General features: G+C 43.8%; 2 protein-coding genes across 3 annotated transcripts in view; one reads left to right on the forward strand and one right to left on the reverse strand.

Annotated features, from left to right (window-relative positions):
* BFAR (bifunctional apoptosis regulator) overlaps positions 1-10,359 on the reverse strand; it is a 29,822-nt gene extending 19,463 nt beyond the window's left edge. Inside the window, exon 1 of one of the 2 annotated variants that reach the window (XM_068968038.1) lies at positions 10,247-10,359. The gene's annotated coding sequence lies outside the window, so the exon portion shown is untranslated. The remainder of the gene's footprint in view (positions 1-10,246) is intronic. The other variant, XM_068968039.1, reaches the window with a different exon arrangement.
* Positions 10,360-15,895: 5,536 nt separating this feature from the next.
* PARN (poly(A)-specific ribonuclease) overlaps positions 15,896-21,745 on the forward strand; it is a 195,716-nt gene continuing 189,866 nt past the window's right edge. Inside the window, exons 1-5 of the mRNA XM_068967772.1 lie at positions 15,896-16,002; positions 16,336-16,413; positions 20,078-20,157; positions 20,637-20,704; positions 20,790-20,871. Of these exons, the coding sequence (XP_068823873.1) occupies positions 15,984-16,002; positions 16,336-16,413; positions 20,078-20,157; positions 20,637-20,704; positions 20,790-20,871 (327 nt within the window). The 5' untranslated portion in view covers positions 15,896-15,983. The remainder of the gene's footprint in view (positions 16,003-16,335; positions 16,414-20,077; positions 20,158-20,636; positions 20,705-20,789; positions 20,872-21,745) is intronic.

The raw sequence follows: 21,745 nt of genomic DNA on the forward strand, positions 1-21,745 counted from the left end.
AGATGGTTGGATGGCATCACTGATTTAATGGACATGAACTTGGGCAAACTCCACGAGACGGTGAGGGACAGGGAAGCCTGGCGTGTTACAGCCCATGGGGTCAAGAAGAATTAGACATGACTTGGTGACGGAGCAACGTTAGTAGTTTCTTTGTTGGGTGGGAGAGGATCATTTTTTTGGTTTTGGTTTTCTGTATTTACTAAGCTGTTCTCAATGAAAATGATAACTGCAAAAATACAGAGAAAATCATAAATTAAACCACATTTGCTGATTATTTGTGTTTCTAAAAATTAACTGAATTTTATTTATTTTTGGCTGCACTGGGTCTGCATTGCTGTGTTTGGGCTTCCCCTAGCTGTGGCAAGAGAGGATCTCCTCGTGTGGTGTACAGGCTTCTCCCTGTGGTGGCTTCTCTTGTTGCCAAGCTCAGGCTCGAGCTTGGCAGGTATTGCAAGCTTCAGTAGTTGAGGTTCATAGGCTCAAGCTGCCCTGTGGCATGTGGAATCTTCCCAAACCAAGAACAAACTGGTGTCCCTTGCATTGGCAGGCAGATTCTTAACTACTGGACAGGGAAGTCTTATCTGTATGTTTAAGAAACATTTAAACATTTTCTGCTTTCCTCTGGGCAGTCTCTCCAAATTACTTGAGAGAGCTCATATAATACAGGTTTTCAGAGAAAAGAATCATTGTTTTGATAAAGTGATTCCTTTATTCGTCCAATACTAATTAAACAACTACCATGTGGACAGAGTTATCCCAGGAAATAATCACTGGACCATTTTGAGCTACTGAGCATCACTAAGGATGCCCATCACTGGTGGGCACTTGAAGTGCATGCACGAGTCCATCTACACTCACTGTTGGAGGCAGGATACAGAGGCTTCTGGTGAGGGCTGCACAGGGGTGAGAAGAGATGGGCCTGATCTGGGTGCTGTTCTTGGTGCGTTGTGGCGAGCAGTGAGTGACACACCTGGAGATACAGGTCTGATACAGAGTCCTGTGTTCCACGCCTGGTTCACGACAGGTGGGCAGATGAGGGCACATAAAGGTTTTGGAGGCAGATGAAATCAGTAAAGCTGTGCTTGAGGAGTGGGCTTCCCTGGTAGTTCAGCTGGTAAAGAATCTACCTGCAATGCAGGAGACCCTGGTTTGATTCCTGGGTTGGGAAGATCTGCTGGAGGAGGGATAGGCTACTCGTTCCAGTGCTTGAGGATGATAAATCTCATCAGGAAGGTGGGCTGGGCTGGGACAAGGTAGAAGGGAGGTGCTGTTACTTCTGCAACTATGGTGACAAACATGAAAATGCAAAGAGAGAGATCAATCTATGCAAGAGATATTACAAGAGTCATTTCTGAGCTTTGGTGACTAGAGAGAATGATCAAAGAGGCTGTCTAGTTTCTAGAACTTGGGAAGTAGATGGTTCTGCTGATAGAAATGGGTCACAGCAGGGACTTCCCTCGCGGTCCTGTGGTTAACATTCTGCACTCCTGATGCAGGGGGCCCTGGTTCAATTCCTGGTCAGGGAACTAGATCCCACATGCTCCAACTCAGAGCCTGTGTGCTGTAACCGAAGCTCTGGCACAACTGAATAAATTAAAAAAAAAAAAAAAAATGAGTCCGTGTAAACTAATGGGGCCCAGCTTGAAAAGAAGGTAAAAGTTGAGTTTGAGGTGATGACAAAATTTCCAAGAACTGCCTAGTGAGCATGTGGAGATATGAAACTATGGTTATGAGGTTAGAGCGAGGCCAAGTGTATGGATCTCAAAGTCATTTGACATGGCAACATATATGGAAATAAATTTCTCACAACCTTTTAAAACTAGAATGTACCAATAATTCTTAGTTTACCAGATCTGAAAGTTATTTGTCATAAGAGAGAATAAGATATCAAAGTGCATTTTAAGTGTCATGTTTGGAAAAGCTGAGGTGGCCACTAACTCTGTTTTTTAATTGTCTTCAACAAACTAGAAACTGCACAGACTAAGTGGAGAGTGAAAAAGTTGGCTTAAAGCTCAACATTCAGAAAATAAAGATCATGGCATCTGGTCCCATCACTTCACAACAAAAAGATGGGGAAACAGTGGAAACAGTGGCTGACTTTATTTTTTGGGGCTCCAAAATCCCTGCAGATGGTGACTGCAGCCATGAAATTAAAAGACGCTTACTCCTTGGAAGGAAAGTTATGACCAACTTAGATAGCATATTGAAAAGCAGAGACATTACTTTTCCAACAAAGGTCCGTCTAGTCAAGGCTATGGTTTTTCCAGTGGTCATGTATGGATGTGAGAGTTGGACTGTAAGAAAGCTGAGCACCGAAGAATTGATGCTTTTGAACTGCGGTGTTGGAGAAGACTCTTAAGTGACCCTTGGACTGCAGGGAGATCCAACCAGTCCATTCTGAAGATCAGCCCTGGGATTTATTTGGAAGGAATGATGCTAAAGCTGAAACTCCAATACTTTGGCCACCTCACGCGAAGAGTTGACTCACTGGAAAAGACTCTGATGCTGAGAGGGATTGGGGGAAGGAGGAGAAGGGGACAACAGAGGATGAGATGGCTGGATGGCATCACTGACTCAATGCACATGAGTCTGAGTGAACTCCAAGAGTTGGTGATGGACAGGGAGGCCTGGCGTGCTGCTATTCATGGGGTCGCAAAGAGTCAGACACAACTGAGTGATTGAACTGAACTAGGAATTCTGCTCATTTCATTTTACTCTAAATTGAAAAACTGGACGTTAACAGAGAAAGGGTGCACAACTTAACTGAATTCAACTGATCTTTTCTGCTATTTTTGTATAAATATTTGGGTTGCTTCCATTAAAGAAAGCAAAAAGAAAGCAAGAGGAGGAAAGTGGCTCCCAGGTGATAAAAATGTAGCTCAGATACTAAAGTTCCAAGCTGTGGTCTTTTGACTTGGATAAACACACCCTCCTGCACTGCAAAGGCCTCTTCGAGGATGTTGATGACGATTCTATACAAACGCGGCACACACAGCAAGGGGCTGGAACTGAGAGCAGCTTTGCTGGCTGAGTTCCTTCACGGGGAAGCACGTGTTAGACACACCCACAGCCTACTGCTCTTCCTGTTGCGGTCTCAGAAGAGTCTGGGGGGGTGTGGTTAGGACGGGGCGAGAAGCATTCCAGCCCTGCTCCCAGTGCCCTGCCCACACGGAGACACTTAGGTTTGTGCTTAAATCACTGCAAAACAAGACCAGTGTTGATTATTTTGCTCAAAACGAATGGGAAAAATGCCTGAGTTGGAAAAGCCTGCAAAACTGCAAACAGAGACAAGGTAAAAACAACGGCCTGGATACCATAGAATTGAAGACCTTTGCTCTGAGTCACTCTGAAGAGCTGTGGTTTCTGACAGTTGAAGCTGGTTCTTCAGCTGACGTCTGTATCAGTGCTTCAAGGGGTCAGGGCACACTCTGAAATCACGGGCCAAGTTTGTGTTTGTCTACACGAGCGTTTTCCTGAAGGAAATCTAGGTTTTGATTTACTCTCCTGGGGCTTCTCAGGTAGCACTAGGGGTGAAGAACCCTCCTGCCAATGCAGGAGACATGGGTTCCATCCTTGGGTCAGGAAGATCCCTGGAGACGGAAATGGCAACCTACTCTAGTATTCTTGTCTGAAGGGCTACAGTCCATGGGGTCGCAGAGTCACATATGACTGCAGTGACTCAACGTGCATAGCATGCAAAGTGGACCAAAGCCCAGATAAGGCTAAGAACCACTGACTGTCCAGTAAGACAAAGGCTTTATTAATGTAACCCCCGCTGCTCCCCACAGTGACTCAGCATTACTGTCAAGAGCAGCCATTCTCCTCGACCTGGCAGTTTCAACAGTGGCGCCATCTGTTTTTTTTTTTCCTTCCAGCCGCATAGCATGTGGGATGGCCAAGGATCGGATCTGTACTGGAAGTGCAGAGTCTTAACCACTGGACCACCAAGTCCCAACATTGAGTCTTCGGACAGGCAATTTTCACGAGGTGCTTCTCTTTCTCCTCCTCCTCCTCCCCCACTTTCTATTGAATTTGATGCCAGCATTTAAAACAATCTGATGTCACAGACAAATCCAGATTCCTGGCTGCTTCTGAAAATTCAGAAGATCTGGCAACCCTGGGCGCTCCTTTTGTGTGTTTAGAATCCGCGAAGCTGTGTATCTGAGCAGCTGCCTGCTTCAGAGGGAGCTGCAATCATCACCCCAGCTGGCTTCCTCACTTCCATTAGCTGCCAGATTTCAGTGGAAATTTGTTTTTCATAACTTGTTCCGTAAGGTGCTGCCTTCCGGGTCCAGCATGAGAGTGTGGCATTTCTAGGTGGACTGGCCTTTTAGGCTGGAAAGCTTCTGGAGGTCTATGGGCTTATAGGTTTTCTCTTTCTCTGCTGTTGGGTGGTTACTTATTGTTGGGAAGGTGGTTACTTATGAGGTCTTCCTCACATTTTTCTACGTTACCCCTTCTATTCTGCTTTAGACTCAGAGGTGCAGGAGATTCTGTGTGTGAATGGCTGTGCATGAGGGCAGGGGTCAGGTTTAAAAATCCTAAGCTGGCTTTATTCTCATCATATCCTTACAGACCTAGCACCTATTTATCAAATATTTCAGTAGAGGCCCTTAAGACACTTAATTTTTTGGAGGTCTTACCTATTCCTGGTTCTGAGGGACAGAGTAATACACCTCAGTTTTAAAATCAGAAGACAGATTCTGATTACCAGCTTCACTACCAGCCATGAGATCACAGGCAAATTATTCATCCTCCCCAAGGCTCATATCACCAGACATAAGCAATGGGGTTACTGCTGCTGATCTGACAGGACTGGCCTCAGAATTAAGAGGACAGCACACAGGAAGCGCTCATGGTCCCTTCTTCCACATCACGTTCTAGTGGGTGACATCTGTCAATCCATTCAAGTGAAGAATTGCTAAGGTGGTGTCTTTCCTGCCCATGCCATATAACCAACAACTTACTCTACCATGTAACTTTTATTTTTTTTTTTCCATGTAACTTTTATTTATTAAAATGGCCACACTTGCTTTTATTGCAAGACACATGGACATTTTTTAAATTTTATATTGTTTTTGGCTGTGTCTCAAGACATGTGGGATCTTAGTTCTCCAATGAGGGATTGAACCCGTGCCCTCTGCAGTGGAAACACACAGTCCTAACCACTGGAGTGCCCAGGAATTCTCTACCCTGTAACTTTTTAACACCTGGAGAGACACGACCTCCTGAGTAGCACACCATGTCTAAAGTTGTCATGTCAAGAAATGGCATAAAATCTTAGAAAGCATTAATATGTGAAATATGACATGAATATAAACACATGCTCAAACTGCACAGCTGACATTTTCTAAAATGTTCATGGGTTAGGTCTGTTGGCACAACTGATAGCAAGCAATTGCTAGAAAATAATTATCACAAGATATCTATCACCCCAACCTTATGTATATTCAACCAAAGAAATACCTAACTGACAGGGTACAACTGTCTGAAAATCCATGGGGGGATAAAAGAGCTGGGACACATATAATGTCTCAATGATTCTATGTAACTGAAGACCCTGGAATGAATTTGGCTATTCCATCCCTGGAAGGAAAGTTGTTTGTCAAGTGCTTATCTATGGATTTATCCAGGGGCCTACTCTCCAGGAGGAGGCAGGGGCCCTGCTATGGCCTGTTTCATTCTTCAGTCCTTCAACTCACATTTAAGAAAACTAATATAATGATTTTTATTGAGTTTTTTGAAGAAGAATGCATTAATTTTCAGTTTAAGAATTTTTATATCTTAGCTTCTAAAGACCTCACTATGTGATGACTGTTAATTCTTCAGAAAGTGAAATTATCAAGCTGCTTAGTTCAGTGAAATTATGGTTCTACTTCTTCACTCAACAAAACACTGACTGTGACTGTAATACATACTGAACGTTTTAGGAATAAGTCTTTGAAGAGCTAATGTATTGGGATTCCAGCCTGAAAAATGTGATCTCAACTATTTCTTAGCAGAAATGTTGGCTGCAAGAATACAAAGATTTTGGCTTTAGATTGGTCTCTAGTTAGGTTATTTCTTCCCATTACATACTGCCCAACAACAGAGAATAACGACAATTGCTAACATTGATTGAGCCCTTATATAATGTGAGAGGTATAATAATCTTATGGGATAATTATTACTATCATCCCCATTTTACTGATGAGAAACTGGAGACCTAACTGGTATAGGACAGAGTCCGGTTTTTTGTTTTGTTTTTTCAAACAACACAAATTTCTTTTCTTTCTTACTTTTTCCTTTTTTTTTGGCTGCACAGTGGAGCATGTGGGATCCTAGTTCCCTGACCAGGGATCAAACCCATGCCTCCTGCAGTGGAAGCCAGGGACCTCCAGGTCAGGTTTTAAATCATGGTCTCATGTAAAGCCTGTCCTCGTACACTACATCAGTCTAGGCCACAACATAGAGGTGTCACTGTGAAGCTGAGAAATTCAAACTAGAATCTGACATCACTGCATTTTGGAACAAGAACTGCAGCTTGAGACTGTTAGGGTGACCATGCTCTTCCACCTAGGAGATAGATAAACAAGCAGAAATATTCACAAGAGAAGTAGGGGTGATAGTGTTTGGGTGTACCTCATTTCTGGCACCCCTAGTCCACCCCTGGGGACACCACTTAGACACTAGCAGAACACTACAGATATTATCAAATGTCCAAAGACCAAAGATACCCATTTCTAGTAATTATGAGATACACAGAAATGAGTCCAAATGTAAGCAAAGCAAAGATCAGAAGTGGCAATAAAAAGAGAATGTGGTAAATACTTCTTGCAGGTGGTGGAAACTGGCTTTCATTAACATAAGAGAAGAACTTCCAGGCTCTTACTGTATAAAACTCTGTTTTTCCAACTTAAAGAGACAGATTTTCTTTCTCAACAGGGTCAGGAATCACTAGGGCAAAGGTAGCCAGCCAGCTCATGGGTTAGGTCTGTTGGTACAACTGATAGAAAACAACTGCTAGGAAATAATTATCACAAGATATCTATCACCCCAACCTTATGTATATTCTCCCAAAGAAACACCTAACTAACAAGGTACAACTGTCTGAAAATCCATGGGGGAAGAAAAAAGACCTGGGACACATATAATGTCCCAGTGATTCTATGTAACTGGGCACTGACTTGCTGCCTACACTCGGAGGCCCTGTGATTTACTGCTCTGGAGTGCTGTTGTGCAAGACAAGAGCATACAGGGAAGGGTCTGTGGAGGATATGCAAATGACTTATCTTGTGTAAAACACTGGAGACGTCCAATAATTTAGGAAGTGATCAAAAACTACTCGTGGTCACCACTAACCCATACCATAGCTACTGGTTTTTAAACTATCCCATTATGACTCACACATTTCTAAACTCATGAATCCTTTTCAGGTTTTGTACACTGCTGGTTGAGCAGCCTGTGCCTCTCCAACCAGATCCTGAGCTCTTGAAGGTCAGTAACCAAGTCAGAGAATTCTATCATTGTACCTGGGAGTGACTGGCACAAAGCTGAGTTCTAGTTATTTGGAGCTGAAAATAGAACCCACAAACCTTTGATTTCTATCATAGAAACTTCTTAGAACCTCAGTCGGAATCACCCCAGAAATTTGGTGAATTCAAACAAAGATATGTGGGAGAGAGGACCAGGAATGCTCCTTTTAAAAAAGCCCCTTAGAATATTCTTTACAAAAAAAAAGTTATTTTTAATTGAAGGTTAATTGCTTTACAATATTGTGTTGGTTTCTGCCATACATCAACATTAATCAACCATAGATTACATATGCTTCCTCCTTCTTAAACCTCCCCCCAACTTCTCACCCTATCCTGACCCTCTAGGTTATCACAGATCTTACTTACACGGATGTTTGGGAACTGAGAGCTATTACATACAAATAAACACTTACAATCCTAAGCATATGTTTCACACAAGGTGAGACAAGACAGTAACAAAATCAAGTTTAAATAACATTTCCAATTTCGTTTCCTCTCCTCTCCAATCCTTCCTCTCTCCACAGTCTCAATCATCCTACTGGAGCAAAACCCTGATCAAGTCCTTCCTTTACTCAAAACCTTCCCAACTGTGAGAGTATAAAACCCATGGTCACTTAAGAATCTTTATGGCCCAGCTGCAATCAACAGAACTTTTTAACTAAGAGCATGGACTCTGGGGCCAGAATGACTGCATTCAAATCCCAATGATTCCAATTATTAGTTGTGTGACTTCAGGCAAGTTACTTAACCTGTCTGTGCCTCAGTTTCTTAATCCGTAAAATGGGGATATGGATAGTACCTGCCTGATAGGGTTGCTGACAGGATTAAATGAATTAATTGACGCACAGCACTCAGAATGGTACCTGGCACACAGTAAGTGCAAAGTTGTAAGTGTTCGTTTTTACTATTATCCTGATCACCTCCTGCTACTCACCTACTCATAGGTTATACTCTAGTCCCACCTGTTAATTCCTGCCCTTTCCCCACACTCTTCTATCTGTAACACAGATACACACCATCTCTGGGTCAAAAGTGTCCAACTGACAAGACCCAAATCAACCATCACTTGAAAATCTTTAATGACTAACCTTCTTCATAGCTCAAATTAATCCTTCCTGTCTCTGCGCACTAAGTAACTTTCATTTGTGCATGTTTTCTCATCTAGACTATGATTTCCCTGGAAACGTTAGTATAATTGAAATAGTACTGTTTTAAGAGTGACACAGTCCATCTATCTCCTCTGAGCCTCTATTTCCCATTTCTAAGTTCAGGATACTAACAGTTCCTTTGAAGGAAACTTAAATGACTGATTTCTATCTACAGATAGTCCGAAAATCCACTGTGATTGATTGGCATTAACAATTATTAATAGTGGTGTTTATTTAGTGCCAGCTAGCCTGGTAGGCTGCAGTCCCTGCGGTCGCTAAGAGTCGGACACGACTGAACAACTTCACTTTCCCTTTTCACTTTCATGCATTGGAGAAGGAAATGGCAACTCATTCGTGTTCTTGCCTGGAGAATCCCAGGGACGGGGGACCCTGGTGGGCTGCCGTCTATGGGGTCGTACAGAGTCGGACACGACTGAAGCGACTTAGCAGCAGCAGCAGGTAGGTAGTACCGGTGCCAAATACCGGAACTTCAAAAAACAAAAAAACAAAAACTGCCCTGGAGCAGCACAGTTTTCCCATCAAGTTTATAGCGATCTGCAAGGAAACACTGAGCACATGGGTTTGTATATCCCTAGGCGGGCTTGTTTATAAGCCAGCTGTGACAAAAACAAACCCAATCCAACCCAACCCACACGTGCACTCTTGCGCGTCAGCTCTGGGAAGTGCTCCAGGAGAGGAAGGTAGTAAAACTCCTTCCCATTGGCGTTTCAGAGCGTGTCATCAAGACCATCTACAAGGTCTGGCCAAGGACTGGCCAATGGGCTTCGGTGGGGAGGACCCAACGAGGACTTAGGAGGGCAAGACAGCACCTGGATCCTTCTCCCCACCAAAGCTGGAGGGCCGCCTTCTGCCCCGCCAAAGATACCCTATCAGACACGGCCTGATTCTCTTCTGCCTTTTTTTTAAATAAAGAGAACTCTCTTTTGCATAAGTCCAGATTTCTAAGCCATGAAGTCACAATCACAAGAGGTGGGAGTGTGACTCAGATTTCACTTTTCCTTTCTGCGAGTCCCTTATACTCTTCTAAAACGGGATCATTCGTTCAGCCCTGCGGCCAGAACCACCCGGCTAGTTAGATCTGAAGCCCACCCTGGCGTCTATCAGGAGCCCGGTCAATTCTGCACGCGCGGTCGCTCCGCGCTCCCGGGGGGCAGGGTCCCGGTCATCTCCCTCCGAGGTGTGAGGCAGCCACGTCCTCTCCGTCTCGCCCGGGGGAGGGTGGAGGTGGAAATCCAGAAACGACAGGCTCGGACTGTGACCCGGGAGTGAACACAGGTGAGGTCCAGGAACCGGCTTGCCGAGGTGGGGCTCTCGGGAAGGATGGAGAAGCTAGCCAAGTGGGGGTCCGCGCCTCAAAGGTAGGGCTGAGGCTGCACAGAACCCAGGTCTGGGAGGGGAGAACCCAGGTCTGGGAGGGGAGAACCCAGGTCTGGGAGGGGAGAACCCAGGTCTGGGAGGGGAGATCCCGCCCACCTCCTCCGAGCCCGTTCTCCACCGCCTCCTTCCACACCCTAAGTCGAGCCCGGCCGCACCCTGGCTACTCTCCGCCAAGCCGCTTCTTACCTCCGCGCTCATGGCCAACCTGGCCGTCGACCCCTTCCTGGACCCCTTCACAGACACAGAGGAAGAGGTAGCAGCTCCACTTCCGGAAATAACCTTGGACTCACTGCGGAGGAGGGTACCCCGCCGGCCCGCGACCATAGAGGAGAGGCCGCAGTTGTTCCCCAACCCCCTGAACCCTGCGCCCTCCCGCTGCCTAGAGCGGCCACTCCCGCGCCTGGGGGTCCGCGCAGGCGTACTATCTCCAGCCCCGCCCCTTCCTCTTGGGTGGCCAGACCTTGAGCGCAGGGCGTTAACACCCTGAAGGTGCTCCCTCCGGGTGTCTTGTTTTGTTAACTGCGGGAAACAGCTTTGCCTGGAAATTAAAATAATATTACAAGACTGCACTGTACTCGCCACGATTTTTTTTTTTTGGCGGTTACATTGTATACAGAAATCAGAGGACCGTTTGCAGTATTAAGAATCTGATTATTAAAATACCTTTATCACCACGTTTTTTTCTCACCCAGCGTTTTGGTTCGTTAAGCTGTGCTGTTAAGGTGTGCTTGGGCACTCAGTCGTGTCCGACTCTTTGCGACCCGGTGGACTGTAACCGCCCGGCACCTCTGTCCGTGGGGACCCTCCAGGCGGGAATACTGACGAGTGGGTTGCCATGCACTTCGCTAGGGGATCCTCCCAACCCAGGGATCGAACCGAGGTCTCTCGTATTGCAGGCGGGTTCTTCACTGTCTGAGCCACCAGTTAAGAATTCATTCTGATTATCTGCTTTAAGTCACTGGCCTGGAAATTGATAAAACTGATCATTTTTTCCCCTAGCAATCAAATGTGCAAAGAGTGAAAAGACTGATGTTCTGTGCTAGTGCCAGGAGGGTATGAACTCATTTTCTGGAGGGTAGTCTGGCAATAGGCAGCAGCATATTTTTAACATTGCAGTGAAAGATACGTGACAAAATTTACCATTTTAACTGTTTTTAAGTGTGCAATTCACTGGCACTAAGTGTATCCACATTATTGTGCAAGCATGACTCACATCCATCTCTAGGACTTTATCATCTTCCCAAACTGGAAGTTCATATTCATTCAACAATTCTCAATAGTTCCTTCCCCAGCCTCTGATAACTACCATCTAGGTACCACATGTAAATGGGATCATACAGTGTTTTGTCTTGTGACTTGGCTTATTTCACCCACCATAGTGTTCTCCAGGTTCATCTACTTTGTAACATGTGTCAGAATTTCCTTCCATTTAGAGGTAGAATAATATTCCATTGTATGTATACATGACATTTTGTTTATCCAGTTTATGTGATGATGGATACTTGGGTTGTTTCCGCTTTTTGTCTATTGTGAATTATGCTGCTATGAATATGGGTGTACAAATACCTATTCAAACCTCTACTTTCAGTTAGTTTGGTTGCATGCCCAAAAGTGGAATTGCTGCATTACATTTGATAATTCTATTTTTAATTTTTAAAGACAGGCCATAATGTTTTCCATAGGGGCTGTACCATTTTATATTCCCACTAGTAGTGGGCAAAGTTCTAGTTTCTCACTTAATAGGCGTGAAATGAAACCTCATTTTGGTTTTCACTTGCATTTGTGATGTTCGGCATCTTTTCATGAGCTTATTGGCCATTTATATCTTCTTTGAAGAAATATTTAAGTCCTTTGTCCATTTGAAAAATAACTTTATTTATCTATTTATTTGGGCTGTCCTGGGTCTCTGTTGCTTTTCTCTAGCTGTGGTGAGTGGAGCCTACTCTCTAGTTTCGATGCTAGGGCTTCTCCTTGTGGAGCTCAGGCTCTAGGGCGTGCAGGCTTCAGTAGCTGCGGCTCCTGGGCTCCAGAGCACAGGCTCAATAGTCGTGGTGCCTGGGCTTAGTTGCCCTGTGGTGGCATGTGGAATCTTTCTGGACCAAAGATCAAACCCACGTTTCTGGCATTGTCAGGCAGATTCTTTACAACTGAGCCACCCGGGAAGCCCCACTCCACATGTCCACTTTTATACTGGATTGTTTCCTTTTGTGTTTTTTGGGTTGTAGGAGTTCTTTTTGTATTATGGATATTAACCCATTATCAGATATATGGTTTGCAAATATTTTCTCCCATTATATGGGTTGCCTTTTCATCTTGTTGGTAGTGTCCTTTGAAGCACAAAAGTTTTAAATTTTGATATAATTCAATTTGTTGATTTTTTTTCTTTTCTTGCTTGTGCCTTTGGTGTCATAGCCAAAAAAATCATTGCCAAATCCAATGTCATGAAATTTTGCCCTATGCTTTCTTCTAAAACCCTTATAGTTTTGGCATTTGCATTTAGGTGTTTGATTTACTTTGAGTTAATTTTTATACAGTGTTAGGTAAGGGTCTAACTTCATTCTTTTGAATGTGGATATTCAATTTTCTCAACACCATTTATTGAAAAGAGTATCCTTTCCTCATTGAATGACCTTGGCATCCAAATCATTTGAATGTATATTCAAGGCTGTATTTGTGGGCTACTCTATTTCATTAGTCTCTATGTCTATTTATGTCAGTACCACACTGTTTTGATTAATGTTGCTTTACTATAAGTTTTGATAATTATTGAACTTAAATTACTTAAAATTTAAGTGGTCATATGTGGCCACTACTCTCTATCTAGGACTTTCAAAGCTGATACCAATAGGCAGAGAGATATTTCAGATTTTAAGTTTGACTACTTGTATTGGTTTTCACATTTACACAGATTGCTGCTTACACTAAGAACAGAGGACATAGCTAACTATAAATTTCCTTTGAATGAGGAGAGGAAAATGGACTTGTGGCACCTTGTGGGGATAATATGGCCACACTCTTGTTCTTTAGGGTACGTAATATTTTCTTTTGGGGGAAAATGGCTATTTTCTTTTCAAAAAGACCAAGTGGTTTGTACTCAGCATTTCTCCCAAACCTAAGGGGTGAATTCAGGGAAATGTGACAGCAGGTCAGAACTCTGATCATAGCTTATTGACACATTTATTTCTACAGTGCTTTATAAGTCACATACATTATCGACACTGATCCTAAAACTGATTTAGTGGAAGAGAAAATAGAAGCTTAGGAATATTGAATAATTCCAGACCTAATAAACAGATGGTAAAGAATCTGCCTCCAGTGCAGGAGACCCAGGTTTGACCCCTGAGTCAGGAAGATCCCCTGGGGAAGGGAATGGCAACCCACTCCAATATTCTCATGGACAGAGAAACCTGACAGGCTACAGTCCATGGGGTCACAAAGAGTTGGACACGACTGAGTAACTAACACTTTCTCTCTGACCACTAACATCTTGACTGAGCCTTAGAAGCCAGATCGTCTAACCAACTTCATATGGCTTTTGTGAAAGACCAAGGTGAATTCTCAGACAGCCATTTTGCTTTTTGCGTTTCTTTTTCTTGGGGATGGTCTTGATTCCTGTCTCCTGTACAATGTCACGAACCTCCATCCATAGTTCATCAGGCACTCTGTCTATCAGATCTAGTCCCCTAAATCTATTTCTCACTTCCACTGTATAATCATAAGGGATTTGATTTAGGTCATACCTGAATGGTCTAGTGGTTTTCCCAACTTTCTTCAATATAAGTCTGAATTTGGCAATAAGGAATTCATGATCTGAGCCACAGTCCGCTCCCGGTCTTGTTTCTGCTGCTGCTGCTGCTAAGTTGCTTCAGTCGTGTCCCACTCTGTGCGACTCCATAGACGGCAGCCCACCAGGCTCCCCTGTCCCTGGGATTCTCCAGGCAAGAACGCCGGAGCGGGTTGCCACTTCCTTCTCCAATGCATGAAAGTGAAAAGGGAAAGTGAAGTCGCTCAGTCGTGTCCGACCCTCAGCGACCCCATGGACTGCAGCCCACCAGGCTCCTCCGTCCATGGGATTTTCCAGGCAAGAGTACTGGAGTGGGGTGCCATTGCCTTCTCTGTGTTTCTGCTGACTGTATAGCTTCTCCATCTTTGGCTGCAAATAATATAATCAATCTGATTTCGGTGTTCACCATCTGGTGATGTCCATGTGTAGAGTCTTTTCTTGTGTTGTTGGAAGAAGGTGTTTGCTATGACCAGTGCGTTCTCTTGGCAAAACTCTATTAGCCTTTTCCCTGCTTCATTCCGTACTCCAAAGCCAAATTTGCTCCAGGTGTTTCTTGACTTCCTACTTTTGCATTTCAGTCCTCTATAATGGGAAAAGACATCTTTTGGGGGTGCTAGTTCTAAAAGTTCTTGTAGGTCTTCATAGAACCATTCAACTTCAGCTTCTTCAGTGTTACTGGTCAGGGCATAGACTTGGATTACTGTCATATTGAATGGTTTGCCTTGGAAATGAACAGAGATCATTCTGTCATTTTTGAGACTGCCCCCGAGTACCACATTTTAGACTCTTCTGTTGACTGACGGCTACTCCATTTCTTCTAAAGGATTCCTGCCCACAGTAGTAGATGGTGATTGCAGCCATGAAATTAAAAGATGCTTACTCCTTGGAAGGAAAGTTATGACCAACCTAGACCGCATATTAAAAAGCAAAGACATTACTTTGTCAACAAAGGTCTGTCTAGTCAAGGCTATGGTTTTCCCAGTAGTCATGTATCGATGTGAGAGCTGAACTATAAAGTAAGCTGAGTGCCGAAGAATTGATGCTTTTGAACTGTGGTGTTGGACAAGACTCTTGAGAGTCCCTTGGACTGCATGGAGATCCAACCAGTCCATGCTAAAGGAGATCAGTCCTGGGTGTTCATTGGAAGGACTGATGTTGAAGCTGAAACTCCAATACTTTGGCCATCTAATGTGAGGAGCTGACTCATTGGAAAAGACCCTGATGCTGGGAAAGATTGAGGCCAGGAGGAGAAGGGGACGACAGAGGATGAGATGGTTGGATGGCATCACCGACTCAATGGACATGAGTCTGGGTGAACTCCAGGAGTTGCTGATGGACAGGGAGGCCTGGTGTGCTGTGGTTCATGGGGTCGAGAAGAGTCGGATACGATTGAGCGACTTAACTGAAGGGAAGGTGAATTCTTTTGACCAATCCATGTTTATGGAGCATCTGCTCGTGTCAGCAGTGTTGTAGGCTCTGGGAATCAACAGCAAACCAATAACCAACATAAAACTCCATTATGCAGGACCTCATCTGTTTTGCTCACCATCGTATTCCCAGTAGCTAGTGCCACAGCTAAGGGTCTCAGCTTTGCGTTCCCTGTCGCCTCTGCAAATAACCCTCTTTCCCATTATTCTTATTGCAGCACTCTGCTTTTTCTCTTTAAAGCGATCTTCGGATTTCCAAGTGGCAAGTCTGAATCTTGCCTGACTTCACGCTCTTCCAAGTTAAGTTCCAATGGGGTTGGGCATCTTGTCTTTTCTATTCACCCCTGTATCCCCACTCATTTCAGAGTGTCTGGCACATAATTGGAACTCAGGAAATAGTTCCTCATCAATTGGATGGATGTAAGGTCACTGAAACTTCTCAAGTAAAAGGCCCAAGTCTGGTCGACTCCAGTGAGACCACGCCTTGGAGAACTTTGAGAGCCACGCCCCTGCTGCCTCCCGGGAACGAAACCAACTCTTGGCCCCGCCTCCGCCATGACGCAGGCGCACGTGACGTGCGCCGGCGCGCGCTGTTCCCGGAAGTCGCCCCCGTGATCTCTGCCGCGGCTGCCGGCGCTGTCGCCGCGGAGCTTCGCGAGTGGAACGGTCGAGGCGGGCCCGGGCGGGGCCGGAGGCCTGGCCACTCCGCAGAATGGAGATAATCAGGAGCAGTGCGTGTCCGCTGTACACCTCCCCGCGTCCTCGCGGCAGTTCCTCACCCGGCCTGCTAGGCCCGCACCGCGGCAGGTCTACTTGACCCTGCCTGGGGCAGAGGCAGTCCCCTCAGGGGTTTGCTCCCCTTTTGCGCCTCTTGGGGCCTTGTTCGTCTCTGGCCAGTGCACCCCTCGGGGCTTATATCCCTCCGGTCTGTGCACCCCTTAGGGACTTGTCCTCTCATCCCAGGATCCTTGGAAGCTCTCCCTCCCTTCTTCCCTATCCCCCTAGTAACTCACGGGCAGGAAGCCAGGCCATCGATTCTGAGCCTCTTCTCGGTTTCTCCGCAGATTTTAAGAGTAATCTTCACAAAGTGTACCAGGCCATAGAGGAGGCCGACTTCTTCGCCATCGATGGGGAGTTTTCAGGTATCCCTCGCTTGCAAGCTCGAGGCTGGCACCCTGCAGTGCATAGCCAAGCCTCCTCCTGCCCGCCACCCCCATCCCCCACCCCTCACCCCTCACCCCCCACCCCCGCGCCCTCCTGACCTCTGGCCTGGGCTTATACCTGCTGGTCGCTCCTCCCTGTTTGAGTTTTTTGGGTCAGGTTGCATGAGTCTCCACGTTTCCTCTTAAACGTTTCAAAAGCACGAAAGAGGTGCGGTGGGTTTCCTGATTGGGTTTGTGGTTGTTCGAACTCTGAGGGTTGCTGATAAGAGACTACGGTTTTGATGCTGCTGAAAAACAACTGGACAAAGTGTGGGACAGAGCTTGAGAGTTAGGGTCAGGCCTTTTTTGGTGTATGGTGAAATACGCATAGCATAAAATGTATCCTCTTAACCATTTTAAGTGATTTTAAAAGTTAAGTGACATGTAGGACATTCACACTGGAATGCCACCATCCCCACCGTCCATCTCCACAGAACTTTTTCATCTACCAGAACTGAAACTCTACACATTGGACAGTAATTCTCAGCTTCTCCCTCCCCTCTGCCTCTAGCAATCATTGTTTCTGTCTCTATGAATTTGACTACTTTAGACATTTCTTCTAAGAGGACTCATACAATATTGGTGCTTTGTGACCGACCTTAAGGTTGGACTTCTGCAGATAAATGAGGGTATTCCTTTAGGCATTAATGAGTGTTCATTGCCTGCCTTGTACACATGTATCTAGTACTTAGGTTAGTATAACTAACAGTTACAATTGCAAGGTTCTTTTTTTTTGGATCAAAGGTATCCAAATTTTGGTAAAGATAGCCATTTTTGCTACAAATTTTACATGTTTCAAAGACTTCAGCTCTTTCTAAAGGAATCCATGTTGGGCATAATCTTTTTAACTGGGCATAATCCATTACTGGATTATAATTGCTTAATTATATATATATATAGTTGTATATATAATTGTATATAATTATAATTACTGAATTATAATCAACCAATTGTATCAGTTTCAAGTGTAGAACATAGTGATTTGATATTTTTATACATTGTGGATCGGTTACCTTGCTAAGTCTAGTTACCATCTGCTATCATACAAAGTTCTTGTCAGCTATATTATTGGCTATATTCTCTGTGCTGTGACTTACTTATAAGTGGAAGTTTGTACCTCTTAAACCCCTTCACCTATCTGGCCTCCCCCCCTACTCCTCTCCCCCACTCTGGCAACCATCAGTTTACTCTCTGTATCAATAAATTTCTTTCTGTTTCTTTCTTTCTTTTCTTTTTAAGATTTCATCAGTAAGTGAAATAATCAGTATTTGCTTTCTTTGTCTGACTTATTTTACTCACTTAGCAGAGAAGCTATGGCACCCCACTCCAGTACTCTTGCCTGGAAAATCCCATGGACAGAGGAGCCTGGTAGGCTGTAGTCCTCGGAGTCCCTAAGAGTCGGGCACAGCTGAGCGACTTCACCTTCACTTTTCACTTTCATGCATTGGAGAAGGAAATGGCGGCCCACTCCAGTGTTCTTGCCTGGAGAATCCCAGGAACGGGGGAGCCTGGTGGGTTGCCGCCCATGGGGTCCCACAGAGTCGGACACGACTGAAGCGACTTAATAGTAGTAGCAGTATAGTACCTTCTAGGTCCATCCATATTACAGGGTTTTTTTTCTTTCTTTTTTATGGTTGAGTAATATTTCTTTACACCAATTCTTTGCAATCCCATGGACTGTAGCCCGTCAGACTCCTCTCTCTGTGGAATCCTCTAAGCAAGAATACTGGAGTGGGTAGCCATTCCCTTCTCCAGGGGATCTTCTTAACCTCTGGTCTCCCACATTGCAGGCAGATTCTTTACCATCTGAGCCATCAAGAGCCCCATGTATGCATATATATGTGTGTATACACACACATACACATGTACACACAAATAAATAGCATCTTCTTTACGTATATATAGGATCTTTATCCATTCATTTATCCTTGGACACTTAAGTTGCTTCTAACTTTGCTATTGTAAATAATGCTGTAGTGACTTAGGGATGCATATATCTTTTTCAGTTAGAATTATTGAAGAAAAAATAATTTTCGTTTTCTTCTGCTAAATATCCAGAAGTGGAATTGCTGGATCATATGTTCAGTCCAGTTCAGTTGCTCAGTCGTGTCCGACTCTTCGTGACCCCCTGAATCGCAGCACGCCAGGCCTCCCTGTCCATCACCAACTCAGAGTTCACTAGACTCATGGAGTTCACTCAGACTCACGTCCATTGAGTCAGTGATGCCATCCAGCCGTGTCATCCTCTGTCGTCCCCTTCTCCTGTCCCCAATCCCTCCCAGCATCAGAGTCTTTTCCAATGAGTCAACTCTTCGCATGAGGTGGCCAAAGTACTGGAGTTTCAGCTTTAGCATCATTCCTTCCAAAGAAATTCCAGGGCTGATCTCCTTCAGAATGGACTGGTTGGATCTCCTTGCAATGCAAGGGACTCTCAACAGTCTTCTCCAATACCACAGTTCAAAAGCATCAATTCTTTGGTGCTCAGCCTTCTTCACAGTCCAATTGTCACATCTATACATGACCACAGGAAAAACCATAGCCTTGACTAGACGGACCTTAGTCAGCAAAGTAATGTCTCTGCTTTTGAATATGCTATGTAGGTTGGTCATAACTTTCCTTCTAAGGAGTATGCATCTTTTAATTTCATGGCTGCAGTCACCATCTGCAGTGATTTTGGAGCCCCCCAAAATAAAGTCTGACACTGTTTCCACTGTTTCCCCAAATATGTTCTATTTTTAATATTTTGAGGACGCTTTATACTGTTTTCTATAGTGTCTGCGCCAGTTGACATTCCCACCAACAGTGCATGACAGTTTCCTTTTCTCCACATCCTCGTCAGCACTTATTTCTTGTGTTTTTGAGAATAGCCATTCATTCTGACAGATGTGAGGTGGTATCTCAAGATTGCTGTGGTTGTTCGGGGTCTTTTGTGGTTCTATACAAATTTTAGGATTATTTGTTTAGTTCTGTGAAAAACACCATAGGTATTTTGATAGAGATTGCATCGAATCTATAGATTGTTTTGGGTAATATGGGCATTTTAACAGTATTAATTCTTCCAGTTCATGAGCATTTCTGTTTATTCATGTTTTCTGCAATTTCTTTTACCAGTGTCTTATAGTTCTCAGAGGACAGGTCTTTCACCTTGGTTAAATATATTCCTAGGTATTTTATTCTTTTTGATGCAGTTGTCAATGGGATGGTTTTTATAATTTCTCTTTTTGATAGTTTGTTATTAGTGTATAGAAATTTACAATGGAATTCTGAATATTAACTTCGTATCCTGCAACTCTACTGAATTCGTTGATTAGTTCTAATAATTTTTTGGTGAGATATCTGTAGAGTTTTCTTTATTTGAAATCTGGTTTAGATACTGAAACTATCCATTCTAAAATTGAAACATTCGTATTTCTGAATTCTTTATTACAGGGTTTGGCTTGTTAGCCTGCAAAATTCATGCTAATTTTGAAAAAGTGAAGTAAAGAGCACTTCCAGTTAGTTTTAATTTTTAAAAATATGAAATTATAGAGACATTGAATAGTTGACTGACATTTTTCCAGTAGCATTTGCTAATAGGTTAAAACTTTTTTTTCTTAAAATCTAGGAATCAGCGATGGACCTTCAGTCACCACATTAACAAATGGTTTTGACACTCCAGAAGAAAGGTATCAGAAGCTTAAAAAGGTAAGTGGGTGTGCTAGAAAATCTTATTTTTTTTCTCATGTTGGTCTTGCATATGTTAAATTATAGAGGAATAAAATCGTCAAAGTTGTTTATTAACTTCTCAACCCCAGCTATGAATGATATTTAGTGGTGTTTAAAACAACAGCAAAAATAATTGTTTGCTGGAAAACATTATGGGGAAGGTTTAGTATTTTCATTGTTAATTTGATTTGTAGGAAATATGATGTGGTTATTTTAATCATTTGGAAATAGGTTTACTATGATGCTCTGGATGATGCATAAGTGCTTAGTTGGGAAAAATATTAAGAAATGTATATAAATTAATAATGCTTCTGATAGGTGATCTGTAATCTGTTTGGATCAGAAGTATTCTGCCAAAGTCAAGTAGAGTAATCAGAAAACCTACCTGATTGCAAATACTGTTGCTCGTGTCGACTGTACAGCACTGTTTTGACAGGTATTTTATTTCCCTTTTCCAGCATTCCATGGACTTTTTGCTGTTTCAGTTTGGCCTTTGCGCTTTTAAGTATGACTACACAGATTCAAAGTAGGTTGTTTTAACAAGTGGTGGGAATACTTTTGTCATGGCATAATGTAACACCCTAAGTCTCCTTTTATCTTATTTTCTCCAGGTATATAACAAAGTCTTTTAACTTCTATGTTTTCCCGAAACCCTTCAATAGATCCTCACCAGATGTCAAATTTGTTTGTCAGGTTAGTAGTATCTTTGAGTTTTTTTTTCCTGTTATGAGTCCCTGATGAAGCTGTGTGGACATGTGGAATCAGAATTCTCTTTAAAATTTGGTTCTATAGCCAACTTTGCACTTTGGGCAAATCACTTTACCTCACTGACCTTCAGGTTTAAGGTTAGAAACAAATCATACTCCCGTCTTTCCTTTGACCTGAGAGTGAGTTAAGGAATAAGATGTGAGAGACAGGCAGAGGAAAATGGGAACATGAACTTTATTATAAGTAAAGCTGAATTTGAGGCCATGACTTCGTACTGTGGCTCTTTGGGGGATTTTTTTTATTGTCTTACCCCTGAACTGAACCTACAGATTAGGACCTGCAGGTTTTTTCCCACCCCGTTCTCACTGCACACCTCTCCAAAGGTAGACCTTTATTTTCTGGAGGAGCAGAGTATGTGTGTATCCTCTTTGAAAAGAGCAAACGTAGAAGTGAACGTGAAAGTATAGTCACTCAGTCGTGTCTGATTCTTTGTGACCCCATGAATGTAGCCCCCAGGGTTCTCAGTCCATGGGATTCTTCAGACAAGAATACTGGAGTGGGTTGCTGTGCCCTCCTCCAGGGAATCTTCCCGACCCAGGGATCGATCCCAGGTCTCCTGCATTGCAGGCAGATTCTTTACTGTCTGAGCCACCAGGGAACCCAGAAGGGGCTAAGTTATGTGGGCTCAGTTTCTTTTCCCAAGCTTACCAGTTAGGAAAGAGAGGGTAGAGAAAGATCACTGTTACCTACTGAGGAGAAGAGGGCTGACTTTATGAGCCAAGGTAAGGGTACAGGGAGGTGTCCCTTTAGAACAGCCAGTTCAGAGTTGTAGCTGATCTGGTAGACATTCAGTGGATGT

Source organism: Capricornis sumatraensis, chromosome 3 (assembly GCF_032405125.1).
Source record: "Capricornis sumatraensis isolate serow.1 chromosome 3, serow.2, whole genome shotgun sequence".
NCBI lineage: Eukaryota > Metazoa > Chordata > Mammalia > Artiodactyla > Bovidae > Capricornis > Capricornis sumatraensis.